Below are 24527 nucleotides of genomic sequence, written 5' to 3' on the forward strand. Positions count from 1 at the left end.
AAGTGACGCAAGACAACAGATACTTATTAATCATTTTATTTGATTTCCAACATGAACACTGTGGACCTTCCACGCAGTCCAGCTCTCAGTGGAAATTCAGAAGAGTAATCGAATCCTTTACTTGTTATTTTCACTGATTCAACCCAGTGTATCAAAAACAAAGCAGATAGTCAGAAAAATATGTAATTAAAAAACACACGCAAAAAAAAGCAAAGCTACCTTGCTTTGCCTTCTAAGACGTGGCTGCATGACTACCTCGAAAACCCACAGTCTAAAGATCGATGCAATCAGAGGAGGAGGACGGAGAGATAGCAAAAAGGAGACTCCCAAACTTGAGTCGAGAATAGAAAAATAAAGCTTTCTGTTGCCTAAAGGTTGCGGTTTGCTTCATTCACCACACTTGGCAGGCCGACTAAAGCAAAGGACACACAACCAGTGAACATAAACTCTACTCGCAGTAATAACGGATTATATAGTTTCAATATGGCTTCTCAGTTATAGACACGGTAACACACAAAACATACATGGAGAGACACAAACTACCTGCTCGGGCTTTAAGAAGCATCTGAAACTGCAGTGCTGCTCGAGGATCAAAGAAAAAAAGTGAGGATTTGTGCTCCTGGATCAGCACTTTGGATGCTTTGCACACGTTCATTAAAGGGGCGTCTGCTTTAGTGTAAACTCCTTCGTTTAAGATCCGCCTGTGTCCTCATCAAAAATGTAGCTTTGAGGTTATAAACTATGCCGTGAGTGAGTGCGGCCTTTTTCCAAAAATAACGTTGTGTTTCGGTACTAACAAGCACAGGAGTTTGGAAAACCTAGCCCTAAAGTGATGTGATGTGGTAGCATGTTTCGACTAGTACAGGAGGTCAGGTTAAGGCAGCTGTGCAGCTTGTCCAACATCTGGGTATGGGTGAGTGTTTGGCTCACAGGATTCCAGCCCGTTTAATCCTGCAGCCTCATATTTACACCAGTACACACCCCCCCCCCCCAAAAGAGTGCAGTGGTACAGTCCATGTCTAAATCTGCTTCTTAAAGATTCTATGTGCAATCAAACAGCCCCGTCTCCACCCTCTCTTCGCATCATCAACCTACACCAGTGCATAATCAAACTGGCCCCTCTCCAACCCCTCCTTGTGGTCAGTCCAGGATGATGCGGGCATGCGGCTGTAGGGGTCCAGCAGGATCCTGAAGCACCTGACCAGCAGGAAGACCAGGAAGAGCATGAGGAGGCCTACGAAGGCCAAGGCTGTGCGCTGCTCATTGTCCACCCCGACCAGGGCCAGGGGAGGGCTGCTGCTGCTGCCACCGCCAGGGCTGCCAGGGAGAGAGGAGCTGGCCGGGGACAGCAGCAACTCGTAGTCAAGTGTGGGCACATCGTTCATCCTCCACGGGGCCCGAAGGCACGGCTTACACACTGTCTGGATGGTTGGTGTACTGGGAGGAGGTGCGGAGAAGGAGGGGAAGGTGTTCATGAGGGGTGGTGCAAGAGGAAAGGCCGATAATGAGTTTGATAACGACACTTAGTAAGAATGGCGGTTTACAAGTTTTATATCGTGGACCCTGGCTGTCGGGGCTCTGAGTGAGAAGTTGGGCTGTGTGAGTTAGCGAGTAAAGACTGCAGAACAATCTCCAGGTCAGAGAGTGTTCGTCAAAGACGTGTCAATGCTGATCACGCACACATCTTCCTCCGCTGGACAGTTTGTATAGTCAAATCTAGGTCAGTCAAAGAGACATGACCCAGAAAGGCCCGTCCCTAATCCGCTCTGACAATGTGACAGACACATACGCACACACTTTTCAATTAATATGGACTACTTTTCAGTGTCACGCATTTTCAGGGTGCGACTAAGCGTCGTAATGAAGCTCTGCGCCTTTCTTATTTGAGCGTCCGACCCCCCTCAGGCATCAGTGTTTTTAGAGGCTTTATCAGGGCCGCTCTGCCACATCAGCTCTCATTCGCACCCTCGATCGGAGCAGACGGGACGTGAGGCGACCTCCTGCTGATGCAAACACACCAACACGTGTCTGTTCGCAGCCAAGGTCAGCCCTCTGGATGGGAGTTAATAGCGTGCAGATGGACTTCTGACACCCAATTGGGTTGAGCTGTAGCCAGGTCCCAGGTGTTACAAGCGCAGGAGTGTTTGGAGCATCTGTGTGTGTGTGTGTGTGTGTGTGTGTGCATGCGTGTGGCTAATTAGATCGGGAGCGCAGCGGATCGATCGATTGCCTTGAATATGAAACAGTGCAGTGCTTGCTCAAAGGAGCGTGGTAAGTAGGTCAGCGCCGGCAGGTGTTCAAATAAGTTGGGATGATCTCTTCAAACACTTCGAGAGGTAGAAAATGAGCTCTGAGGAGGTGAGCGTGGAAAATAATCATACAAAAGAAGAAGAAAAGTGCCTTCATCCAGTTACTGAACGCAGGGTCTGTTTCCGGGGCCGTTCCAGCAGTCTCCACAGAGGGTCGTCGCCAGACGTGGTGTCATCGGACGTTCCTGGTTTGCGCCGAAGAACCAGCAGGCGACCAGCAGCTCCTTTTAACTCACCACCTGCAAGAAAAAGCATTGAGATAATTGTCCAAAAATGTCACTAATAAAGCTCTAATGAGGAATCCGCAATTTAAAATCAGTCAAAGCCGTTAAAATAAAACACGGCACGACTTTTCCATTAGGACAGATTGTTTCTAATGTGGACCATAAGGGGCAGATTAAGTCATTCCTTCCTTTGTTTCATCACGCACTGTGATTATCACCATCATTCGCTCGATAAGTAACAGTGACACTGACATTAGGCATGTGTGTGTGTAGGGGGGGCACACAGCACCAGCATCCCCTGTAATGACACTCAATTAGCGAGCTGATTATGGTGTCATTACGGCCGCATTAGCAGTAATGAATGCACGATTATAAACACTGGTACCGCGTTACATCACCCTCATTTGTCAGTGCACTGTTACAGAGGGCCATTTGTTCACTTGTTGACCCCCGTCATTCATCCACTCACATGACGGAGGGAAAGACAAAGTGTTGCAGGGCCTCATTAATAATCTAAAATCACGTCTCCCGCGGCCGAACGGGTTTCAAATCATTGAGGAAACGCGAGACGCAAACCATTTTTACCTGCTCACCCATCTGAATAGAGCGGTGACGGGGCTATTTGCTTAGACAAAATGTGATACTGGGAGATATGCAGAGCGCCGGGGAGAGACGCTGAGGACAGACGAAGAGATGAGTGGAAACAGAAGGAGATACTAATAGAGTTCTTCTTAATATTAAATGCATTAAGGGGTGAAAATGAACAGAAGTGCAGATATTAAGTTAGATTTCATGAGGGATGAAATAAAAAAAACAGACGAGAGTCAATGTGATCAGGTAAAAAAAAAAAAAAAAAAGGAGTGGAAATATGAACAGAAAAGCAAATGATGAAGACTGACAGAGGAGGTAAAGATGGATGAACAGAGCAGACGTTCCTGTGGTGGACGGGCAGCAGTACAGAGGAGAGACGAGAGGTTTCCTGGCTGACTTTCCTCTGCATGACCATGGCAGAATGCCTTTTCCATACACTTCCTCCCTCTGTGTGTCTGTCGCTTTTAGTTCAAAGGTTTTCTATCTGCCACTTCATCAGCCAGTGTCTCCTGGGTGGGTGGTGCACCAGACTCAGGCTGGCAGCGGGATGACACACCTGGGAGGCGGCACTCACACTGTGAGTGAATGTGCACTTCTCCATGTGTACAAACAGACTCGCTGTGTGTTTGTTTGTGTGTGTGTGTGTGTGTGCGTTTTCCAGCCTGCTGCAAGACCCAAAAATAGGTGAGAAGACCTTGGAATTGTTTTCAAGGACATTATTACGATGGACACTGTCACACATCTGCAGCTCCAGTCCAGGAATGCTTTCCGACTGCGGTGAGGTTTTTACATTACAGTCTGGAGAAAAATCACCCACAGCATATAAAAAGTTTTTAGGCCTTTTAGGGATAATGCTGTTACAAGTGATGCACAATGTAGTTTATTTGCCGATGATGCTGATAATTTTCTGACTCATTTTGGTAATGCCAGCACTGATATATGCACATATTCTTAATAACCGAACATCAGGCCACACCCACCATTGAATGAACATATTATTATCCCCTCTCTTATCTTGACAGTCCACAAAATCTACAAATTTACTGTGCACAATAATGAAACTAATCAATCACATAATTACTGCAGCACCTCACTGGCCTGTCATATTAGCAGAAGTGGTCGTTTCAGGCAGATGTCGAAGCCTTTATTGGGGGATATAGGTTGATCAAGCATCCCTAGTTGTTACTTAACAAGTTGCAACAACGACAGAATGCCGGTAGCTAACTGCTAAATGCTAAGCTGTCAAAAGAGTTTGTTAAGAGGAGCCAGGCCTTTGAAAAACTGATCAACAGGGTTGAGCAGGTATGCAGCTGAGTACTGAGTACCAGTAGAAGTAAAATGTGTCAACATCTGCTCTAGTGGTGACAGAAAATTCCTTACTGAATTGTGTTAATTAAAGTAGAACAGGTACAGATAATAGTGTTCTCACTCATCCCGACAGATCAACAATGGAAATGTCAGTAATAATTCAGGACTGTGTATCACTGCAAATCACAAGTATACTTACTTTTATACTTTTAAGAAAATGTAAATAACATTTTGTTGGTTGGTGGTATTGTTCACAGAAAGTAGTGCATGCCACGGACGCAACTTTTGTGTCTGAATTTTGAATTTTGATGCATTCATGTTGCATCAGATAATCAGTCACGTGAACTGCATATTGATTTTCTGCTCACGTATAATTTAGAGTACGTTATTACGATGTAGCCGGAGGCAAAATGAGCTAGATTATTTAAAGAGTTATTTAGGCCCGTCAGCACTGGCCCTCATAAATACTACACCTTTTTCTTTGTCACGTCCATGTTGTTTCAGTACTATGACTTCAAAGCTGGGATCAGAAGGTATCTGATCCCAGAATATGTAATAATAATCAGAAACGCAATGCTTTTAAACTCAGTGCCACGGGTGTACTTTATAGTTATCCTGTCATGGTTTGAGTTTTGAGTTTTGTTATTTCCTATTTTATTTTGAAGTTCTGTCCTCACATTTCATGTTTTGCTTTTCATTTCCTCCCTTTGTCTGTTTCAGCCTTTTCACTCCTCATCTCCTGTCTATCAAGTATTTAAGTCCTAATTTTCCCCTCTCTTGTCTCTTCATCTGTTCTGTTTTGCCCTTGTGTTCATGTGTCTCATCTTCCTATCTTGTTTTTCTGGCGTTTGGTTCATGATTCCTTATGTAAATTCTGGTTTGCACTTTGCTTTGCTTTTTTTCCTTGGTTATCCCCTGTTTTGTTATCTTCGCTTTGCTGCTACACTTTTAGGATTTGGGATTTTCAGCTCTTTGTTATTAAAGCTCACTTTTCGCTGAGTTACTCGTCTGCCTGCGTGTCTGCGACTGGGCCCCCTTTGAGTAAACCCACAAATCTGTACTCAAAAATGATAAAGATTCCGTACAAACAACATATGGTCAGTGGCAAGGGAAAAGCTCTGCTGTAACATGTTAATACATGGGGACGAACACTGACCAGTCTAATCTGGCAGTATCCCTCTCTCTCTCTCACACTCACACACACTTGAAATACAAGTGGGTGTGAAAACACATGCCTAAGAGAACATTGCGGATGAATAAAACCCACACACAGGAGTAATTTCCACTCTGTATGTAAAAGGTACAAACATCACCTCCTCATCTGATCCTATCCACCCTGTAATTATCCCTTTCTCCATTATCTCTCACTAACTCATCACCGAGAGAGAGGATGAGAAATAGACTGAAGAAGGGAAAGAGGAATGGACTTAATGATAAGAAAGCATCACTTCAACATATGGGATATTGATTCATTTAGGCAATTAACTGCAGTCATAAACACTTTGGGTACAGAGCATATTGTATACAGAACGATCGATACAAAGGAACCTAAAATGGCAAAGTTACTATGTGTCCTGCCTTTGCAACAAACCTTTATAGAGTCAGTGGTCAGATAGTTCAGTCATGGACTCAAGAGTGTGTGTGTGTGTGTGTGTGTGTGTGTGTGTGTGTGTGTGTGTGTGTGTGTGTGTGTGTGTGTGTGTGTGTGTGTGTGTGTGTGTGAATAAGTTATTGGGAGGTAGAGGGGAGGACAGACAGAGATTGCTCAGCTTATTTTCCTCCTCGTTAAATCTCACTCCCACCATCACCCTCCATCAGCCTCACACACTCACACACACGCACACACACACACACCAGACACAGGCACAGGCACACACTGCCGTCCATCAGCCTCATCTCGCTTGACTCGCATTAGTTTTCGCCCACTCGATTTCTCCTCAAAGACACTTCCTCAAAGCACCGGCGAGACCCCTGAGATGAAGGGAAGCGGAGCGGACACTCGTCAGTCTTTATTGAAAAGCCCTTAGATGGACACCTCGCCAACACACACAAATGCACACACACACGCACACACTGCACCAGGGAAAACTCATTCATATTCTGATACACACAAAAGCACACACAGCAGTAGGCATACTTAAGCTCATTTGATTACATATAGTATATTGACAGACAGAGCGCATGCGCACACACACCACTCTCGTGGCTTCCTCATGGAGCCATCGGTCAAACTAACGCTGACAGAACTCATCAGGGTAAATGAAAGGAAGAGAGCTGAAAATAATTTAGTTACCTCTCAGGTGACCACGGTGTCACTTTTCCCTTCCTCTATCCACCTCCCACTATCTCTCTAATGCACACACACACACACACACACACCTTCAACGCAACAAGAAAAGTCCAATTACTATAAGCTTCTTTTCACGGTTGATGTTGATGTTCAGCAAGTATTATAAAGACATACCTTTTAGTCTTTCAAAAGAAAATTAGTTGCCAACCGAAGTTTACCGAAGCCATTTTAAATGACAATAATGACAATTTACTGGTCCCATTTTTTTAAATGCAGGGATTTGCAGCTTTTATTTTATCATATTGTGGTGAATGAAAAGTTTTTGGCTTTTGGACTGTAAATTGAACAAAAACAGCAATTTGAAGATGGGTGAAGACGGGTGAAGATGGGCTCTGCGAAAATGGTAGGTAGGTAACACTTTATAATGAAGTGCTTTCCAAACCATTTATTAAAGGGTAACTTGACCAATTGTACGCACTAATGTGTGTTACAGGTCTTGGGGAGTACTACTGCATATGTGAAAAAAGCAGTATAAAGTTTTTTGTGGCTCCAAGGGAAGCTGCATATAATCTGATGAATTGCCTCCAGTGATGTCACTCAGTGGCTAAGTTGCATTGTGGGTAAAGAAGGTGCCAGGTTTTGAAAAGCAGTCCACTGGTGTAGCATTGATCTCCTATAACACTGTTGGAATTAAATGATCAACATTTCTACGGCAGAACCATAAACATCACTTCTGTTATTCCACACATTGTTGTCCCTTTTCAAAACCTGGTGCCTACATTACCCACAATGCCACTCAGCCACTAAGTGACATCACCAGAGGCAATTTTTCAGCTTCCTCTGGAGCCTCAAAAGGTTTTATACTACTTTTTTCACATAAGCTGTTATTGGAGTTACCCTTTAATAAATACTACAGCTATGTATATCATACGGATGGCAACCGATGTTTATGAACCTTTACAACAGCTTAATAATGGGTTATAAATCTTTTCATTGTGTGTAAACAGTGAATAATCATCAAATAAAGTTGAATGATTGCTACATATGTATTACACCTTGAAACCCTGCGTATAAATGTTGCATCAAGGCTCACAGAAGTTGAAAGTCTGTAGACATTTACCCGTACTGACCATATTTGACATAAGAGCTGCATTTGGGGCGAAACGGAGCAAATCTGTGGTGCCGCATTCATCAGTTTATGTGGGATGCAAGGTTTTTCTTTCTTTTGCTGTCCCAAGTTGTGATTCCGAGGCAATGTCAAGGCAGCTTTGGGGACGTTTCCACAAAAATATGACATTGTCTTTCCCTGATGGCTTTCCCTTTTCTTGCTTCGCCGGCACTTTTTGGATGTCTGCTGTCTCTCTCATCCCTCATGCACTCACACAAATACCCACACATACAGTCACGTGAGTTTCACGTCAAAACAGGGTCAAGAGTGATCTTTTTTCCAGGAGCCACCACAGTCCTCCCCCCTCCAGGCACACGGATAGCCAGCCGAGCCAGCCTCCACTGGGTTCAGCGCAGAGACAGCCTTGATTTGTCATTATTTATAGCCCGAGTAAAGCCACTCTCTAAAAGTAATTAGACCTTAGAAACAACGAGAAAGGGAGAGGGCGAGAGAGCAAGTGGCACGAGCAAAAGAGAGGAGAGAGAGATGGTAAATGTTCCCAGTCTTGGCCACAGCCTGCTGGGAATTGAATTAACCCTTTACAATTTGCTGCTGATAAAGATAAAGTGGATCAGTAGAAAAGGCAAAGGGGGAGCTGCACGAGATCAGCAAGCTCAGGTGGGTATCCCCCGACATGCAGCACCCAGAGGGGGCTGCACACAGTGAGAACGTATCGATACCATCCATCATTAAGCCTTATTGATACCTTTGATTTTCTATTTGCTGTGAATCGTTGGTGTTTTGTTGCGGGTGCATTCGTCACCTCGGGGAGCTTACACCTGCCACGCGTGTGGCTAATGAGGACGATGGGGACCGGGTCACCTTGAGCTGTGTCCAACAACAAACCATCTCCAAACAACAACTTTATCCAACCTCCACACGTGCGGCTTAACCTTTTCTAATGCATCTTTGAAAAGAAAGGGATTCACACACACGCATGCACACCCGGATTCACAGACCAAAACACGACCGTCTTGCAGGTATTTTTAGCCCCAGAGACAGACAGAGTGTCTCAGGAGTCTTTACACTTGGCTAGCAGCTCAGCTCGGCTCCTCGGCTAGCCCCCGTCATAATTAGCCTGGCAGACACTCAGTACCTACAGTAATGGTGATAAAGTTGGGCAATTAAATATTCTGCTGTTCCAACACAGCCAGTCATCGAGCTCCCCCGCACACACTTGCATCGGACGGACGAGAAAGGTGTGTATTTGTGTGCGAGAGGCGGATATAAAGACACACTGTTCTTTCACTGGGCGTACATGCAAATGAGAAGTGCATCGCAGTGAGAGAGGCAAGCACTCAAGACTGCTGACCTTTTAAAACAAAAAAACGGGCCAGCGACACAACAGATAGGCCAATATACTTTATATTGATGTATTCCTCAAGAACCTGTCTGTTATCATAAATACACGTACTTCCCCACTGCTCGGTCCTCATCAGTTTGAAGAATGGATCCTGCCTGCAGGCGTTTATGAAGAGGAAAAGTAAGGGGCTGTTCACATCAACTCAGTGAGAAACTTATATAGAGGTGAACCGGGAGAAATAAGCGAGGGGACCGAGATATAGAGAGAAAGACAAATGGAGTTGTACACAGATGAAGGAGCAAAAGGCAAAAAACAAGCCCCTGTGTAATTCTCAATGCAGCTGAGCAATTCCATCTCCCAAGCTGCCGACAATCTATCATTTTATTGCCCGGCCCAGATGAACACGCAGTCTATTTTCTCTATCAGCATATTTAGGTTTAGGTTTTGTCAAGGTCACTCCTGCATCAATATTCAGAGTATTCAAGATTCCAGATCAGCATTCATTTTCGACGGGACAAGCTCTCCGTTTTACCTAAGCTCAATGAGAGCTGGTTTAGATACAGCTGCCAAGCAGAACGCCTCCTCCCGATAGGGTCACCTGCTGCGTGGAGGGCTGCATGTTCCCCCCGAACATCTCCAGGCATCAGGGACACGGAGGAGGGGGGGGAGCTCCCCTCTATTTAGTGTCCAATCTATTCCGTCCTCTCTCCTGGTTGTTTGTGTCCCTCTCGCTGACAGCCTGAAGCAATGGTGTGTCTGACTGCCACCAGGGGAACACTCTGAGGGAGTCAATTCTGTATCTCTGTGGAGGAACTGGCCTGGATGCTGGACTTACTGCTGCACACCAGATCTATTAAAACTTTCAAATGCATTACTGTAAATTATTAACAACACTGGGTGGACAAAAGCATGCAAAACAGCCACAGAAGACACATACGGTATCAAGAGAGACGACCAGCCTATGACAAGAATATGAATGAGTGGCCTGAGTGGAGCAGACCACTGACTCATAACATGGTGAGTCCTAGTTTGTGTTCAGCAGCGTCCTGTCCTTAACTCCCACTCACTGAGCAATGAGCCATTACAAATTCCACTTTTCGTGATTACATTTCATTGATGCCTCAGAATCAGAATCAGCTTTACCAAGAGCTAACAACAGCACTCAGTGTCTTTATACAGAGTATCAAGACATTTTAAAGTCTGAACCTTCAAGTCTCAGGAAAAAGTCTAAAGTCTGAACCTTTAAGTCTCAAGCTAGTCAAATGTCTTATGCTTCAAGGTTAAGTCCCCCACCTCTGACCTTTACACACCTAGATACAATTTCGTTAATTTTCATGAAAACTCGGCTCAGGTTATCTAAAAATATATATGCTTTAGACTGGTGCAATGTTGAAATCCATAGGAAATATTAGTCTCTGTGTTAACTTGTATTGATAACTGAATTTATTTTGTGTCACGTCATTGCTGAAATAATTTATTTTCAGGATGATTCTACGATTCACAGGCTCCCAACAGGCGACATAAAAGGCACATCTTGGAAAACATTGCTGGACATCATTTCACGAGCTCTTAGGACCTTTGTTTGATCCAACATTCACTGGCTCTGCTGTTCTCTCTTCAATAAAGACGGCACGTAACAAAGAATAGTAATGGTAATAAAAACGTAATAAAAAAGACTTAATGCACACACTCACAGAGCAAATCTATTTTCTGAATTTCATTTCAAAGAGTCACGACTCCGGCCGCACAGAGTGTGATTTTTTTTTCCGTTCCGAAGCACCTCGGGGGCTGACTCAAAGGCAAGAGAGTCCTAAAACGTGTTTGTCGCCTCCAGCCTTGCAACTCACAGATGCTGGCATGCTGACAGGCAGCAGAAGAAACCACCTTCCTCGCCTGTTCACCACCACCACCTTTATCAGCTCTGTCATATCTGACCATCATTTCCATCACTCCATCTGCTGTCACCTTTCGGAAATTGGCCACACAACCCCCCCCCCCCCCCCCCCCCCCCCCAAAAAAAAAATTCACTCCCCGTCAGGGTGAATAAATGTCAGCCCGATCATATTCACCTTCATCCTACGTTTAATTCATAAATCACAGGCATGAAATATTCACACAGTGATGAGGACAAATGGCAACCAGTCCACAGGTGGTGGCAGGTCAGGAGTGGGTGGATGACGATGAGTGAGTCAGAGAGTGAAGGCAAAGTTTTATGTGGAGAATTGTTTTGTACTGATGAAAAAAAAAAAAGAGCGAGAGATAGAGAGGACAGAAAGAAGCTGTTAGTTAGAGTTGGAACTGCTCTGTTCCAATATCATCATCTGGTGCCAATGCTGACGTAATACACTTATTGGATATTGGACTGATATCACTGACTGACTGATCTTTGTAATTCTCTTATTACTTTGAGCTTGTGTTCAGAAATATACCTACTGCATTGTAGTAAATGAATGTATCTACTTTTGCTTGTAGTTTTGATACTGAAATACATTGCATATCAAATACTTTAGGACTCAAGTACTTTTTACTGTTTGACAACACTTCACAACTCAAAGATGTGAAATAATGAATGAATGAATGAATGAATGAATGAATGAATGAGTGAAAAAACATATCACAAAAGTTGGAGATTAATAGTCAGACCAATCTTAGATTATTGGGACCGGGAGTGATACCTCTAGTAGGGATTAAATGAATCCTGATATCAGTACATTGGCCAATATTGCTATATTCTCAGCATATAAACATGCTATTTTTGTGTCAATCCCTCATATGTGTTTATCAAATACTTGTGGCAATGATAAGTACATAAAAGAGGCAAAATACTTTAAAATTAAATGATAAACTACAGTCACCAAAACCATAAACTTGGCTTGGAATTGAATAATTATAAATTACTCAGCGCATCTTTTTTCTGCATCATGTTATAAAAAATAAATGTTTCCTTATCAGCACATATTGGACAAAATATCAGCCTATATGTTTGGTCAATCTCTCGTAATTGATATAATAGTTGATGACTAAGTGATTATTCGATGCAGCTATAATCCTCAGATTCAGGTATTAGACCCTGATCTGAACAAAAACACAGTGGACTGCTGCGTCTCTGGTGTAAGTGAGCATGAGAGCAGCTGAACTAGCCCGCAGAAAAGAGTCGGTGGTGAGGTGAGAGCAGCGGTGAGGTCAGATGAGAGATGAGGTAAGAGAAGGCAGAAGGGAAGCGGAGACAGAGCGAGAGATAAAGGTGGAGAGCAGAACGGCATTCCCTATGATTCACGTCTGCATTCAGACGGAGCAGAGGTCTGCAGCTACCCGGGGAGCGAAGAGGGTCGGGTGGCATCAATCAGATACATATGGAGGTAAGAGGATAGGAAGAAAAAAGAGGTGCGATTTGGAGGTGTGTGTGTGTATGTGTGTGTGTGTGTGTGTGTGGTGGGGATAGAGTATGGAGATGTCAGCACTCTTAAAGTCAGAGGACAGCACTTTCCTTCCATCAGGCAGCCTTTCTGTCAAGTCCACAGGGGCTGAGCAGAGCCTGTGCCAGCCACGATGAAGGCCATATATATATTACATGCCCTGCCCACACAACACTTGCTCACAAAACCAATGCGCAGGGCTCGGTTCAGCATTCAAAGAGTCTGAAACTTTTTTTCATTAATAGGAAATGACGAGAGAGGCCTCCAGGGCAACCGTGAGCCGGGATGTAAAACAATGCTTTTCAATCAGCGACACCAGAACACGGACGGCCCCACACCCAGGGGACGTGGAAATGACAGCATCGGGGTGCAATGCACCGCAAATCCGGTCCACCTTTAGGAGCTTGAAATACTCAACAATGAATGGCAAAAGTGCTGATTCAAACCGGGAGGCTGAAATAAGTTTGCTCAGCAGGGCGCTGCTCAGGGGCTCTGATCCCCGCCGACAATTGAAGCCACCAGTTGGACTCTTAAGCACGGATTAAACAACAGAAGAAAAGTCATCACAAAGGCATATCACCTTGCTGGAGTGAAGGTAGTCTGTTCTGCTGATTTGATTGCCTAGCTCGCAGCAGGGTGGAGAGAGAGAGAGAGCGAGAGAGGAGGCCTCGCAGAGCAGAAAAGGGAAACACATCTATCGGGTCGGGGAGAGGAGAGCTTATCTGCACACTTTACTTCATGGTCCATCAGCAGATTTCATTCCAATAAAAGAATCGGCTCCCCTCTAGTATTTCCAGACAAGTTAATAGACTGGGAGCTGCTCTGGGGTCCGGTGTGCTGGGATGGAGCAGGGACAATAAATCCTCGTGTCACTTATCAGAGGGGTTATAGATTATGGGGCTGATGAATATTTGATGGCCGATCTTCAACAGGAAATCAAACCCGCGACACGCTGGAGGATCTCCTCAAGTCTCACTTGTCAAGGTTGAAGACTCACGCTGACTCCGCCACATCTCCTCGCAAGTCATTTTCCGCATAAGTCCTGCTGGTGTTCGTGTGAGCAAATAGGAGGTTTATGACCCTGTGTGCGCCGTGTTGCCACATTACACACCGCCAAATCGAATCACGCTCGGTGTGACATTGCTATTATTTCAGGAGCAATGCACTGGAGTGCCACACAATGCGCAGGTGATTTCTTCTTCTATGATTCAACTGAAGCGTGTGGAATTTCATTTGCCATTTTACAGACTTTTTCTCCTCACTCAGCCGCTTCCAAACAAGTACTGAACGATGTAATAAAGAAATAAGAGAGGATATCAAAGGTAATAACAGAGATTGTCAGTGACACGGTGAGACAGCTGTGTGGTGGAGAAACTGGTTCACTCATGTGCTCTGTGTGATACTGTTATACTGTATATCCTGACAGAGGCTTTGTGGCTAAACCCACTCGGGTTTTCTCTTTCTTTTCCTTCTCTCCTCTCATTACAGGTCATTACATGATGCCCCTGCTTCACAGCTTCCTGCCGATCAGCGTTACCACAACGTGCTGTGTATTTATAGGAAGTGGTAAACTGAGAGAGGTTAATAAAGTGAAGTAGCCACAGACAGCAATACGCTCTCATTTTTGTGTTTAGTTAACAGCACCTTAAAGTGACATTTTTTTTTTTTTACCTTAAAATAACAGCACCTGCATTATGTTTGACATAATGACTTGTATTTACAACAGTGGTGTTGCACTCAGAAACTGCGGGGGGTGACAAATCACACAAAATGCTAATTTTGCTTTAAAATGAGGCAAGAAAAAAATGCTTTAAAATGCTTTGAAGAGGTCATTTTATGCTTTAGGGATTTTTATTTATTTATTTATTTTTTTACGTGTAAAAGATCTGTAAAGTGAAAAAGCCTGAAGTCCATGCCAAAGGGAGTTATAAAGAAAACACTGCTGCTGCACGCCTGGTTTGGTGTTGGGGCTTATACTGCAGCCATGGTTACCAGTTGCAGCAGTGTTATTTTTGATCACACTACCTTGCTTGGCATGACCCGCCCTAATCTGCCTCTGATTGGCTACATCCTGCCCATAAAGTAATAGGCATGCACAACTCTCATCAGAGTGAACAGAGGCGAGATGTCCCCCTCCACAGCTAAAACAGAGCTTTCAAGACACAGTGTTAAAAGAGGTGCTGCAGTGATGCATAATAATGTGTTTTATGAAAATTAAAGTATGTGAACCCATTCTACAAGGACCCTCAAATAAAAGTATGAACCTGAAAAGTAGCATCATATGACCTCTTTAAGTTCCTCCTTTTGTTTTATTTGTCTGTGACAATAAATCTTCTTACAAGCTTTTGATTTAGATGCTGAAAAAAAAAATCCAACCCAGGAACATTCCCTTAACTGGAAATATATTAAATTGATTTTTTTTCTGTGTCTCGCACACAAAGTACCCTTCCCTCATGGGTTTACAAGACAGCAAAAGAAAAATTGCACCGATCAAACATTTCATTACATTATACTTCATTATAAAATGAGGTTTCTTTTTTTTTTTACAGACAAGATAGTCTGCTATCTCTCCCAAGCTTGGCAAACAAAATCTGCTAAACAAAAGATTGCCTTTCTGAAGCACAACCCAAGTTTTTTCATAGTCATCCAGCCAAACAAATCAGCATAAACAGAGATTTTGGTGAAATAAGTACATCCCTTCTGTCCTCATAGACAGGACAGCAAAACAATAAAATGAACCTCACTCTCAATCTCACTTAGCCAACACAACAAAGTCTGCCCTCTTCTCTTCATTCTCCAGAGAGGCTAATTGTAATATTCCTAAACATCAACTGTGCACATTGGGATCATTGTCTTTTGTTTAAATTATACTTCACATAATATGTTACATACTAGATGCATCATTTTGTCTAATTTCAGCCTCACACATGTGGTATCTTTGGAAGCAAAAGTAAAAGCTATCGATATATTGGCTGATATAAATGCTTTTTTTTTGTTGTTGCAATGATCCTTCACTGTGGTTATCAAACACATATATGACAAATATATGTAATGGAGGGAGAATATCTCACATTTTAACAATAAAATGTATTGTCTAAGATGACAAACTTGACAGGGAATTTAATAATCATACATCATTCCGAGCATCCTTTTTTCTGTACTATAATCTGTAAAATAATCTGTAATCTATAATCTGTAAAATAATTTTTCCTACTGGACAACACCGCTGCCGATACCGATATGTTTGTGGCAGGCAATCTCTGTGATATTATCGGCCAAATGATATATCGGTCGGGCTCTATTTATAATGTTGTGATGCATAATAAGAAAGAATTCATCAAACACTCTAATGAAGTCTCTCTTTTCCAGCGTTGTTTTAAGAAAAACTCATCAAAATGAGAGCAGAGCGTGCAGCTAATTAACCTTAATCAAATTCAGCCTTCAGCATCATGCTGTACACCCTCTGACGAGCGTTCCTGTCGAGAGAGTTGACCAGCTCTTCACATGGAGGGTATCCCTTACATTTTAATCTGAAAGCTCGAACAAGGTCCGAGAGGAGCACTGGAGCGTCCGCCCTCTGCTCGACGACCTCCATCAGATTCCACATTCCAAAAACTCAGATTACTCATTACTGTTAACAAGACGTGGTTAATTATTCAGCAGTTGCCACCGTAACGTGAGACGATACGGATGGAAGCGGGCAGGAAGGCTGCGTCCAACGCCTGGCACAGATTTCAGAGCCCGAGCAGGTAAATGATAAGGTGGAGGACGGGCCAAAGCCCACACCTCCACAGCCAGGAATCAAATTACACAATAAGAGACAAGAGTCGATCACAGGTAGAGTGAAACGCACTGATGACGCAGTTCTTGTAGTGTTTTTTTTTTTTCTTCTTCCTTTTTCTTTTGCAAACCTGAAAGGGCAAATTCAAAACACATTACCTGGGAAATTAAAATTTCTACTGTGAGTGACAGCTCTGATTGAATTTCACCTGCACGTTACTGACAGCCGTTTAAGATGTATGCATCTGTACATTCAGACCTATGGAGGTGGGGGGTCGTACAGCACGATTATTCAACCTCGTCCGGTTGAGAGGGGAGACTTTGGAGAGAGGGGAGGGAAATTCTGTCATAGTAATTTCATGGCACATTGGTCCAAGATGTGGTAACCTCGTGGTTTGGTGATTTCAGATAAATCAAAGTAAGCAGGGTTTGGTGAGAGGTCCCAGTAGACTGATACAACCTCCATTAAACTGAGACAAATTATCACCGTGACAAATCAGCTACAGGGGAAATAAACTCCTATTTTTCCTCTTTCTTGGTAAAACAATAAATTAAAGGTGCCCTCCTGGCATTTTTACGTGGACTTTTTTTTCCCTTTAACTTTGCCTCCAGTCTCCAGCATCTCCTGTTTGTTTCCAGACCAATAAACAGAAGCTTTACTGCGTCTCTCTGGCAGCAGGACTCCTGTGATCAGCTGCTGGCGGTTCATCACTTAAACTGCGGGACAATAAAGCAATCTGTTGCGAGAGGACAAGTTGGAAAAGTTTGACGCAAATAAAAGCGCCGTCGATGACGAAGCTTTAAACTTAAAGCACAGTGTCTTTCCGACGGCACTTAAGGACATGCAAGTCATTCTCGACGCATTTCGCAGCGCACTCTCCTACAAAACGCACGTCGGATTCGGACTTATGTCCCTTCTCATTGTGCGGATTCTTCCAAGCAACATTCAGCAGTGCGATCGGGAGAATGTGGCACAAACCTGATGTGGAGTTCCTGGACGTGTGTCCGCCGCAGCCTCAAACTTTATGATGCGCTCCCTCCCGGTGATGTCTCCTCTGTGTGTCTCCTCTGTGTGTCTCCTCCTGCTGCCGCCGCCGCCGCCGCTGCTGCTGTCGAGCGTCGCTTTGCCGGAAGACACGACGGGAGGCAGGCAGCCGCTCTTAAAGCTCCCCACCCACCCTGACCTCCCCCAGGGCGCCCAGCCAATCACAAAGGTGCCCTCAACACAATAATACATAAATACATACATATCACAACTGCCTGTGGTCACCAAAACATCTGCACTCGGCTGAATGTGAGCTGATGGGGGGCAGGTGTAGAAAATCTTACAGCACTGGATTGTTTGTTACCGGTGATACTATTAACTCAAGTTGAATTAACTTTACACTGACCACTTATTAAGGCATCTATCTACTGACCATGTATCCACGGAAGCCCCGAGCATATGTTGGTTAAGTGCCAAAATACCTTCTTTTTTTCAATCTGTGTCATGCATGAAAATGTGTTTTTAGAACTTTGTTCACCAGAATAAAAAAGCTGTCACCTGCACTTAAAGGCAGACCACCTATTTTATTTTAATTAACACGACTAGTGTTCTAAGAGATTACACACAACATTTGTGTTGGGTTTTTGATAAAATGTGTCCATTTGATGGTGCTGATTTCTATGTGAATAAGCAGACGGCAACCTGCTGTAGAAAGTCGTGGCCCTCAAGTTAACTTCCAGGGGTTGACAGATGCTTATGGTGAAAAAAAGAACAACAATTCTTAAACTTTTACAGATTTTTTTTTTTTTAACAGGAAATTACAATATGACATTGCCTGCACTGGTGATATAATTGACCTTAAAACAGATTTTATTGCCTGTGGTTGTTAGCGTCAAAGTGTGCGTGCACATGAGTCCCTTGGCACCTTCAGCTTGTTTTGAGAGCTGGAAGTCATGGACTGAAGACGCCAGCAAAACCATTTCATCTGCAAAGACCAGCAACGCAAATTTGAGGTTCCCAAATCAGACACTTTCCTCTCCACGGCTGCGCCTCGAGATCCTGTCCATGAAAATCACAAACAGAATAGTAGACAAGGGACAACACTGGCAGAGTCCAACACCCACAGGACATGCTTGACTTAGTGCTGAGTATACGGACGCAGCTCTCACACTGGTCAAACAGGGGCTGGAGAGCCCGTAGCAAAATACCTGGTACACCATACTCCCACAGTGACCCCACAGTACTCTCCAGGGGACCCGGTCTTCAGCCTTCTCCAAGTCCACGAAACACATGTAGATTGGAGGGGCAAACTCGCATGAGCACCCCAGCCAGACTGCAATGGTAAAAAGTTGATTTGTTGTTCCACAACCAGAATGGAATCCATATTGTTCCTCCTGAATCTGAGGTTCAACAATCGGCTGCAGCTTCCTTTCCAACACCAGGAGTAAACTTTCCCAAGAGAAGCTGCGCAGTGTGATACCCAGGTAACTGGAGCACACCCTTCACGTTGGGGTGGTGGTAAGAAGTACCATCTTCCTAAAGATGTGAACCACCACCCCAGTCTGCCACTCCAAAGGTACATTTCCAGACCTCCACGTGACACTGAAGAGGCGCGTGGACCAAGACATCCCAACAATGTCCAGAGTCCTCAGTATCTCAGGGTGAATCTCATAATCCCCAGGAGCCTTGCCACCGGGGAGCTTCTTGACTTCCCCAGTGACCTCTGCCAGTGATATGGACGAGTACTCCTCTGCAGACTCTGCCTCTATTGCAGAGGACGTGTAAGTTGAATTCAGGAGCTCTTCAAAGCTCTCTTCCCACTGCCCGATAATATCCCCGGTCCAGGTAAGCAGTTCTACTCCAAAACCGGGCTAAAAAATGCTAAATTGATGTGAATCTCAGATTTTCTTTTATGTCATGCTTTAGTTAAAAAAAAGGTCTCCACTCCACTTCTCTGGATGAGGTAGTTGAAACACAAACAAACAAGCAACTTGACAATCAAAAATCTAATTGGAAAAAAATATTTTGAGTTTTATCCATTTTTCCATCATATTGGTCCCCTCCATGTCTTCATTCTTCTCCTTATCTCATTCTTTCCCATTCTTCCCTCCTCCATTTCTTAAGCTGCTCTTCCAGTCCATGTGGCGTCCATTTGGGGGAACCAGAGTCATCTGTGCAATCTGTGCAACCTGCTGCCATCCGACTGCCAGGTGCTCCCGGTGCCAGTCACGTCACCTGTGTCCCCAGCAGAGCAGCAGAGGGCTGGAGAGTCGCAGCAGGAACTGGGAGTGTGAAAGCGGTAGCAGACGGGTCCTACGTGCGGAGAGGCCTAAATTATAATTATTGCTGTAGTCCTTTTGGTCCTCGGAGACTCACCTCCACAGTAGTTATGTAATTGATGAGGGAATTTTGCCAACCCGCTTTCCGGAACTATAATTTGCCAAGAAATAAAAGCTCTTTTTTTCAGCTCCGTTTGGAAATATTGTCTGTTCTTACCAAACCACTCAGCCTATTTTATGGGATTTTCCAACCTGTGGCTTATCAATAATGATTAGAGGGTTAGAACATGTCCAGTAGGAAACAATAGAAGGAACCCAACACAAGCTGAGGTTTGATGACTTTTTATCCTGTCAAATAAACATTTGTTATGCGTAATCCCCCCCAATTTCTGCCAACAAAGTGCAGGACGAACATGTTACCGGATAATGTAAAATTTTCCCTGCTGCTTCCTCTCATCATCATAGCTTGTGGTGCAGTGTTGTGCTCAAACCTTTGACAACCCAGCTGGACGTACGTCTATTATCACTGCGCTAATTTTAATTGAAGCAATTTTCTCTTGGAACAAAATGGCAGCTTCACATCAGGGGCTGAAAATGTCCATGTCGTTTTTAAAGTGTGTATAAGTGTGTGTGTGTGTATTCATTCCCTGTGGAGTGGCTGTGTGGGTGTGTGCAAGTACATTATGGATGTGGAGTGTGCCACTTTCCCCGGTGTGTGTGTGTGCGTGTGTGTGTGTGTGTGTTCAGTGGTGTGTGTGTGTGTGTGTGTGTGTGGAGGAGGATGTGAATGGACAGCTCAGATGTGGCATGTTGACTTAAATCTCCCGGCTTGTTAACCTGAAAGGGATATGTGTATAAATGTGTCTGTGCATGCATAATGCTGCTGTATTCAAGTGAAAGACGCTTATTTTCAGCTTTTGTGTCTGTGACTGTGTCTGTGATTGTGTGTGTGTGTGTGCGTGTGTGTGTGTGTGTGTGTGAGACTGAGAGAGAGAGAGAGAGAGAGAGAGAGAGAGAGAGAGAGTCTGTTTGTGTGGGCGAAGGGGGCAGGTGGCCATGACCAATCAATAAGCCTGATAATGAGATCTGAGGGGTGTCATTATGGTGGCCCCTCGGGCGTACAACGCCTCCTCTTCCGTAAAGAGCATCGTTGTCTCTGAGCGAACACGTACCTCATTAACCTTTTGAGCCAACACAACAACGACCGGACGCCATTTACATTTCCTCAACATGTTGTTTGCTCCTGTGATTAAGCAAATAAATCAAATAAATTTTTTCCTGCCTTTGGAGCACAAACTGTAATTTCTCAAATGATAATTTGTTGTCGTGCGTCTGGCTCTGCGTGGTTTTTTAGCAGCAGTTCGGTGTTAACGTTTCATCACGTTAAACAAACCAACTGCCGAAATAAATGCTGGCAATTTTACGCTGGGTGTTATGGTTTTGTAAAAGGACCCAACCACAAGAGACGCAGGTGCAACTTGGTTGAGGAACAAATCGGAGATTAAATAACTATTTTGAAGTCCCAAAATCCCAAATTACAGTAAAAGCAACGTAAAGGCAGGTCACAAAATAAAGATGGCAGAACTGAAGAAAACTAGAGAGTAATACAGAAATAAAGGACAAATCAGGAACACACCAGGGCCAGGGAACAGATGTAGGAATGCAGGAGACGCAGGACTGATCTGGGGACAAACAGTGACGAACTGACATAGAGTACCTAAACAACTGTGTCCACCTTGCAGTTGGGTCCACTTGTCTAACGTCAACACAGTGAGACACGATGCCTCCGGAAACTTATGAAACTCTATAAAAAGAGTTAAAATGAAGACAGATTTTGCAACATATTGCCTATTTCTCACCTTAAATGTCTTCAGAACACACATTTTGCTGATACCGCAACAGCATGTTCATCTAATCAGATGCAGTGTTTGAGTGTTTGCTTGGTTGACTGAGAGTGTATCAAGTTTTTTTTGTTTGCAAAGCTTGCAAACTGGGAAGCCAAGCAACATACTTCCCTATGGGCACATACCTTAAGTGAAAAACACAGGCAGTGAGAAAGGGCAAACAGACAAAGATGGGAAGTAGAAAGTAAAACCTGACAGATGTTCATATAACCTTCAAAACCTTCAAACAGATAAATAAGTAACTATAACCAAGAACACGTGGATTCAAGATCACAAACATGGCTGCACATTTTTCCTCGAGTCTCATCGAAAATGTTCGGGTTTGCTGCCACTGACACAGCTGGTAGCAGGTTGGGTCAACTTTGTCCTCTATCAAATGTTAAAGAGAAGAAGTCTGTGATGAGATTTCAGCAGCATCATTTACTTTGCATGTTCATCAATTCGGAGCGTAAAATCCTTTCTAACGCACTCTCTCTCAACATTACCAAATAAAGTGATTTCTGTCAAACCTCAGAGTCGTGTGTGGCATTTTGTGATTGACAGCACTGGAAATTACTTTCCAGAAATATCTCACAATCGTTCAAGTATTCTGACATGCTTAAATAAACCTCACATGATATAATGATGCTCGTATCTACAGTAGATGCTCAATCAGGCATTAGGTCGTATTATATTAAGCCCATTTTACGGTGAGCATACTGTGCAAAATACGTTTGAGGAGGGTTTTCATGCCAACGCGTGAAAGATGTCTCTTCCTCCCTGAGGCCACTCGTCCCTCATGGCCGTAATCCCTCCCATGTTGAACACCAGCGCATGGATTATCACAGCAATATGCAGAAAGACCAAGCGGCGATGTTCTCAAAGTGAAAGTGGCAGAAGTGAACAGGGTGTCTGAAAGTCATGTAAACCTCTGGGAATCAAAGCTGTTTTGTAGCCGGTGACCTTCAGAGCCATGGCAGTTCCCCTGTGGTGCGTTAGAACTCGTGTGTGCGTGTGTGTGCACGTGTGTGTGCACTTTACTGTAGGGGTTTGTCTGATTGAGTAGTGCAGAGGAACCTTGCTAAATTGAGTGTAGAGAGACTGTCCTGACACCGGAAGGACACAAGTTTGGTCTCTGAAAAGAAAAACACCGTGTGGGATATTTAGTCACTCCATGCTCAGCCAGCAGGAGCTGTTGAGTGAGAACATCAACCACATTCACAAACGTAAATGAAATTCAGCAAAGATGCTTCACTGGCTGAAACGCAGTGCCGAGTCGGCACATTTTTCCCAGCATGCGTGGACACGTATACCAAACAAGCGACGGATTAGACTTTTAATTACATGTCGCGATGAGCACGGGCAGTTTCCACTTCCACTTCCTGGAATTTGGTCTGCTGATGTTTGTTAATGTTTGATGTTTAAAACCAACACGGATCAGCGCACGGGAAGCGGCCTGATTGAACGTGTGTGTATAATGTGTGTCTTTGTGTGTCCTCTGCTGTCGGGGCTGCTGAGAGCAGAGGCTACGTTTCCCTGGTGGTTTCCCGCTGCACGCTGCAGGGGAGGTGATCGGTGGACAGGGTTTAATCGTTCCCCCTCATTCTCGGTTATGGAGCCACATTCATCATACAGTTCAACAACTTCGCCCTGGACTGTCCCCGTGCCACCACTGTGCAAGATCACACACTCACACTCACACAAACACCTTCACCTATCAGTCCCCAGCCAGCCTCTCCTCGCCGATCCACACTTCATGGTCCATTTGATATTCTATTTTTGTTTAATTACTCTAAAGGGTCTGGACAGGTAGCTCCAAGGTCTTAGCATGCTGTGTGTGTGTGTGTGTGTGTGTGTGTGTGTGTGTGTGTGTGTGTGTGTGTGTGTGTGTGTGTGTGTGTGTGTGTAAAGTATGTGTGTGGTCCACAACAGACAACCTTGTGACTGAGAATAACTACACAACTCAGATGTAAACACGACGGTTTGACTGTACGCTTTTTTAGAAGCTGTTGTGGCAAAACAACACACCGTGATGATGAAATGAAATACGTTCTATGTGTTTGTGACTTTGCACACCGCTGAGAAGAACAACCAGAACCAGAGGTAGCGTCACGTTCCTGTTATTTTAGCTTCACTGAAAGTGTTTTATGCGTGTTTTCTAGGTTTTTGTGGTGTCTTTGGCTCTTTCTCCGCCTTTCTTTCTTTCTTCATGTCCACTCTCTTGTTCAGCCATTGTCGACTGCTCTGTTGAGTTGAGTCTCTGTGTTTCTCTGATGTTTCTTTATGTTTGCCTGCTGCCCGTACAGCTTGTAAACTTGATGTATTAACGGGTGGAATGCCCCTCAAGTGAAATCACTGTACTGTGGATACCGAGTGCAAACATGGTACCTATTCTGTCCAATGAATCACTTGCCTCGCACTTTGGCAACAAAGGTTTGCAGCTTCCACCGAATATGCAAAGTGCCGTTTCTCCCACTGGCCCTGCCACAAATTTTTTGTCGGTGTAAGTTTTGCAAATACAAAACCCCCATGAATCAAAAATTGATTGTAAAAAGAATCATAGTTGATCCTGATTGCAGACAGCAGTTTAACAGACATGGTGGTTTTATGGGTAAAATGCTTGGCTGCAATACCACGAGAGGCCGCTGGGCAAAATTGTAGGCAAGGCTGAGAAACGCTGCGGGTCCAAATTGTAACTTCTTGATCAATACCTTGAGGCTGTCCATCACTCCGCATTCAGCCCTTATGGCCTGATGGGAAAACGTGTTTTTAATGAGACATTAGCTCGCCCCCCTGACCTTGCTAAGAGCATTCTGAGGATTTATTGTGTGTCCACAGGGGGAGTGTGTTGTGGCTAAATGCAGATTGTTAGTTATTCATAAGAGCTTTAATTATGCAACAGTAGTAAACAGCAACTGTGTAGAGTTAGAAGTTCTTGTTGACAGACTTTTTAACTGCTTGATGTGATCCTGAGCCCGGGGACATTTATTA

At 44.1% G+C, this 24527-nt stretch overlaps 1 protein-coding gene across 1 annotated transcript; it reads right to left on the reverse strand.

Annotated features, from left to right (window-relative positions):
- Positions 1-20: 20 nt before the first annotated feature.
- On the reverse strand, positions 21-17512 carry LOC119029325 (cortexin-1-like). Its single transcript, XM_037116080.1, has 2 exons — positions 17369-17512; positions 21-2548 (listed from the first exon to the last, which is right to left on the reverse strand). The coding sequence occupies exon 2, from the start codon at positions 1473-1475 to the stop codon at positions 1092-1094; it is 384 nt and encodes a 127-aa protein (XP_036971975.1). The 5' UTR covers positions 1476-2548; positions 17369-17512; the 3' UTR covers positions 21-1091.
- Between the last annotated feature and the right edge of the window lie 7015 nt (positions 17513-24527).

This window comes from Acanthopagrus latus, chromosome 11 (assembly GCF_904848185.1).
Source record: "Acanthopagrus latus isolate v.2019 chromosome 11, fAcaLat1.1, whole genome shotgun sequence".
NCBI lineage: Eukaryota > Metazoa > Chordata > Actinopteri > Spariformes > Sparidae > Acanthopagrus > Acanthopagrus latus.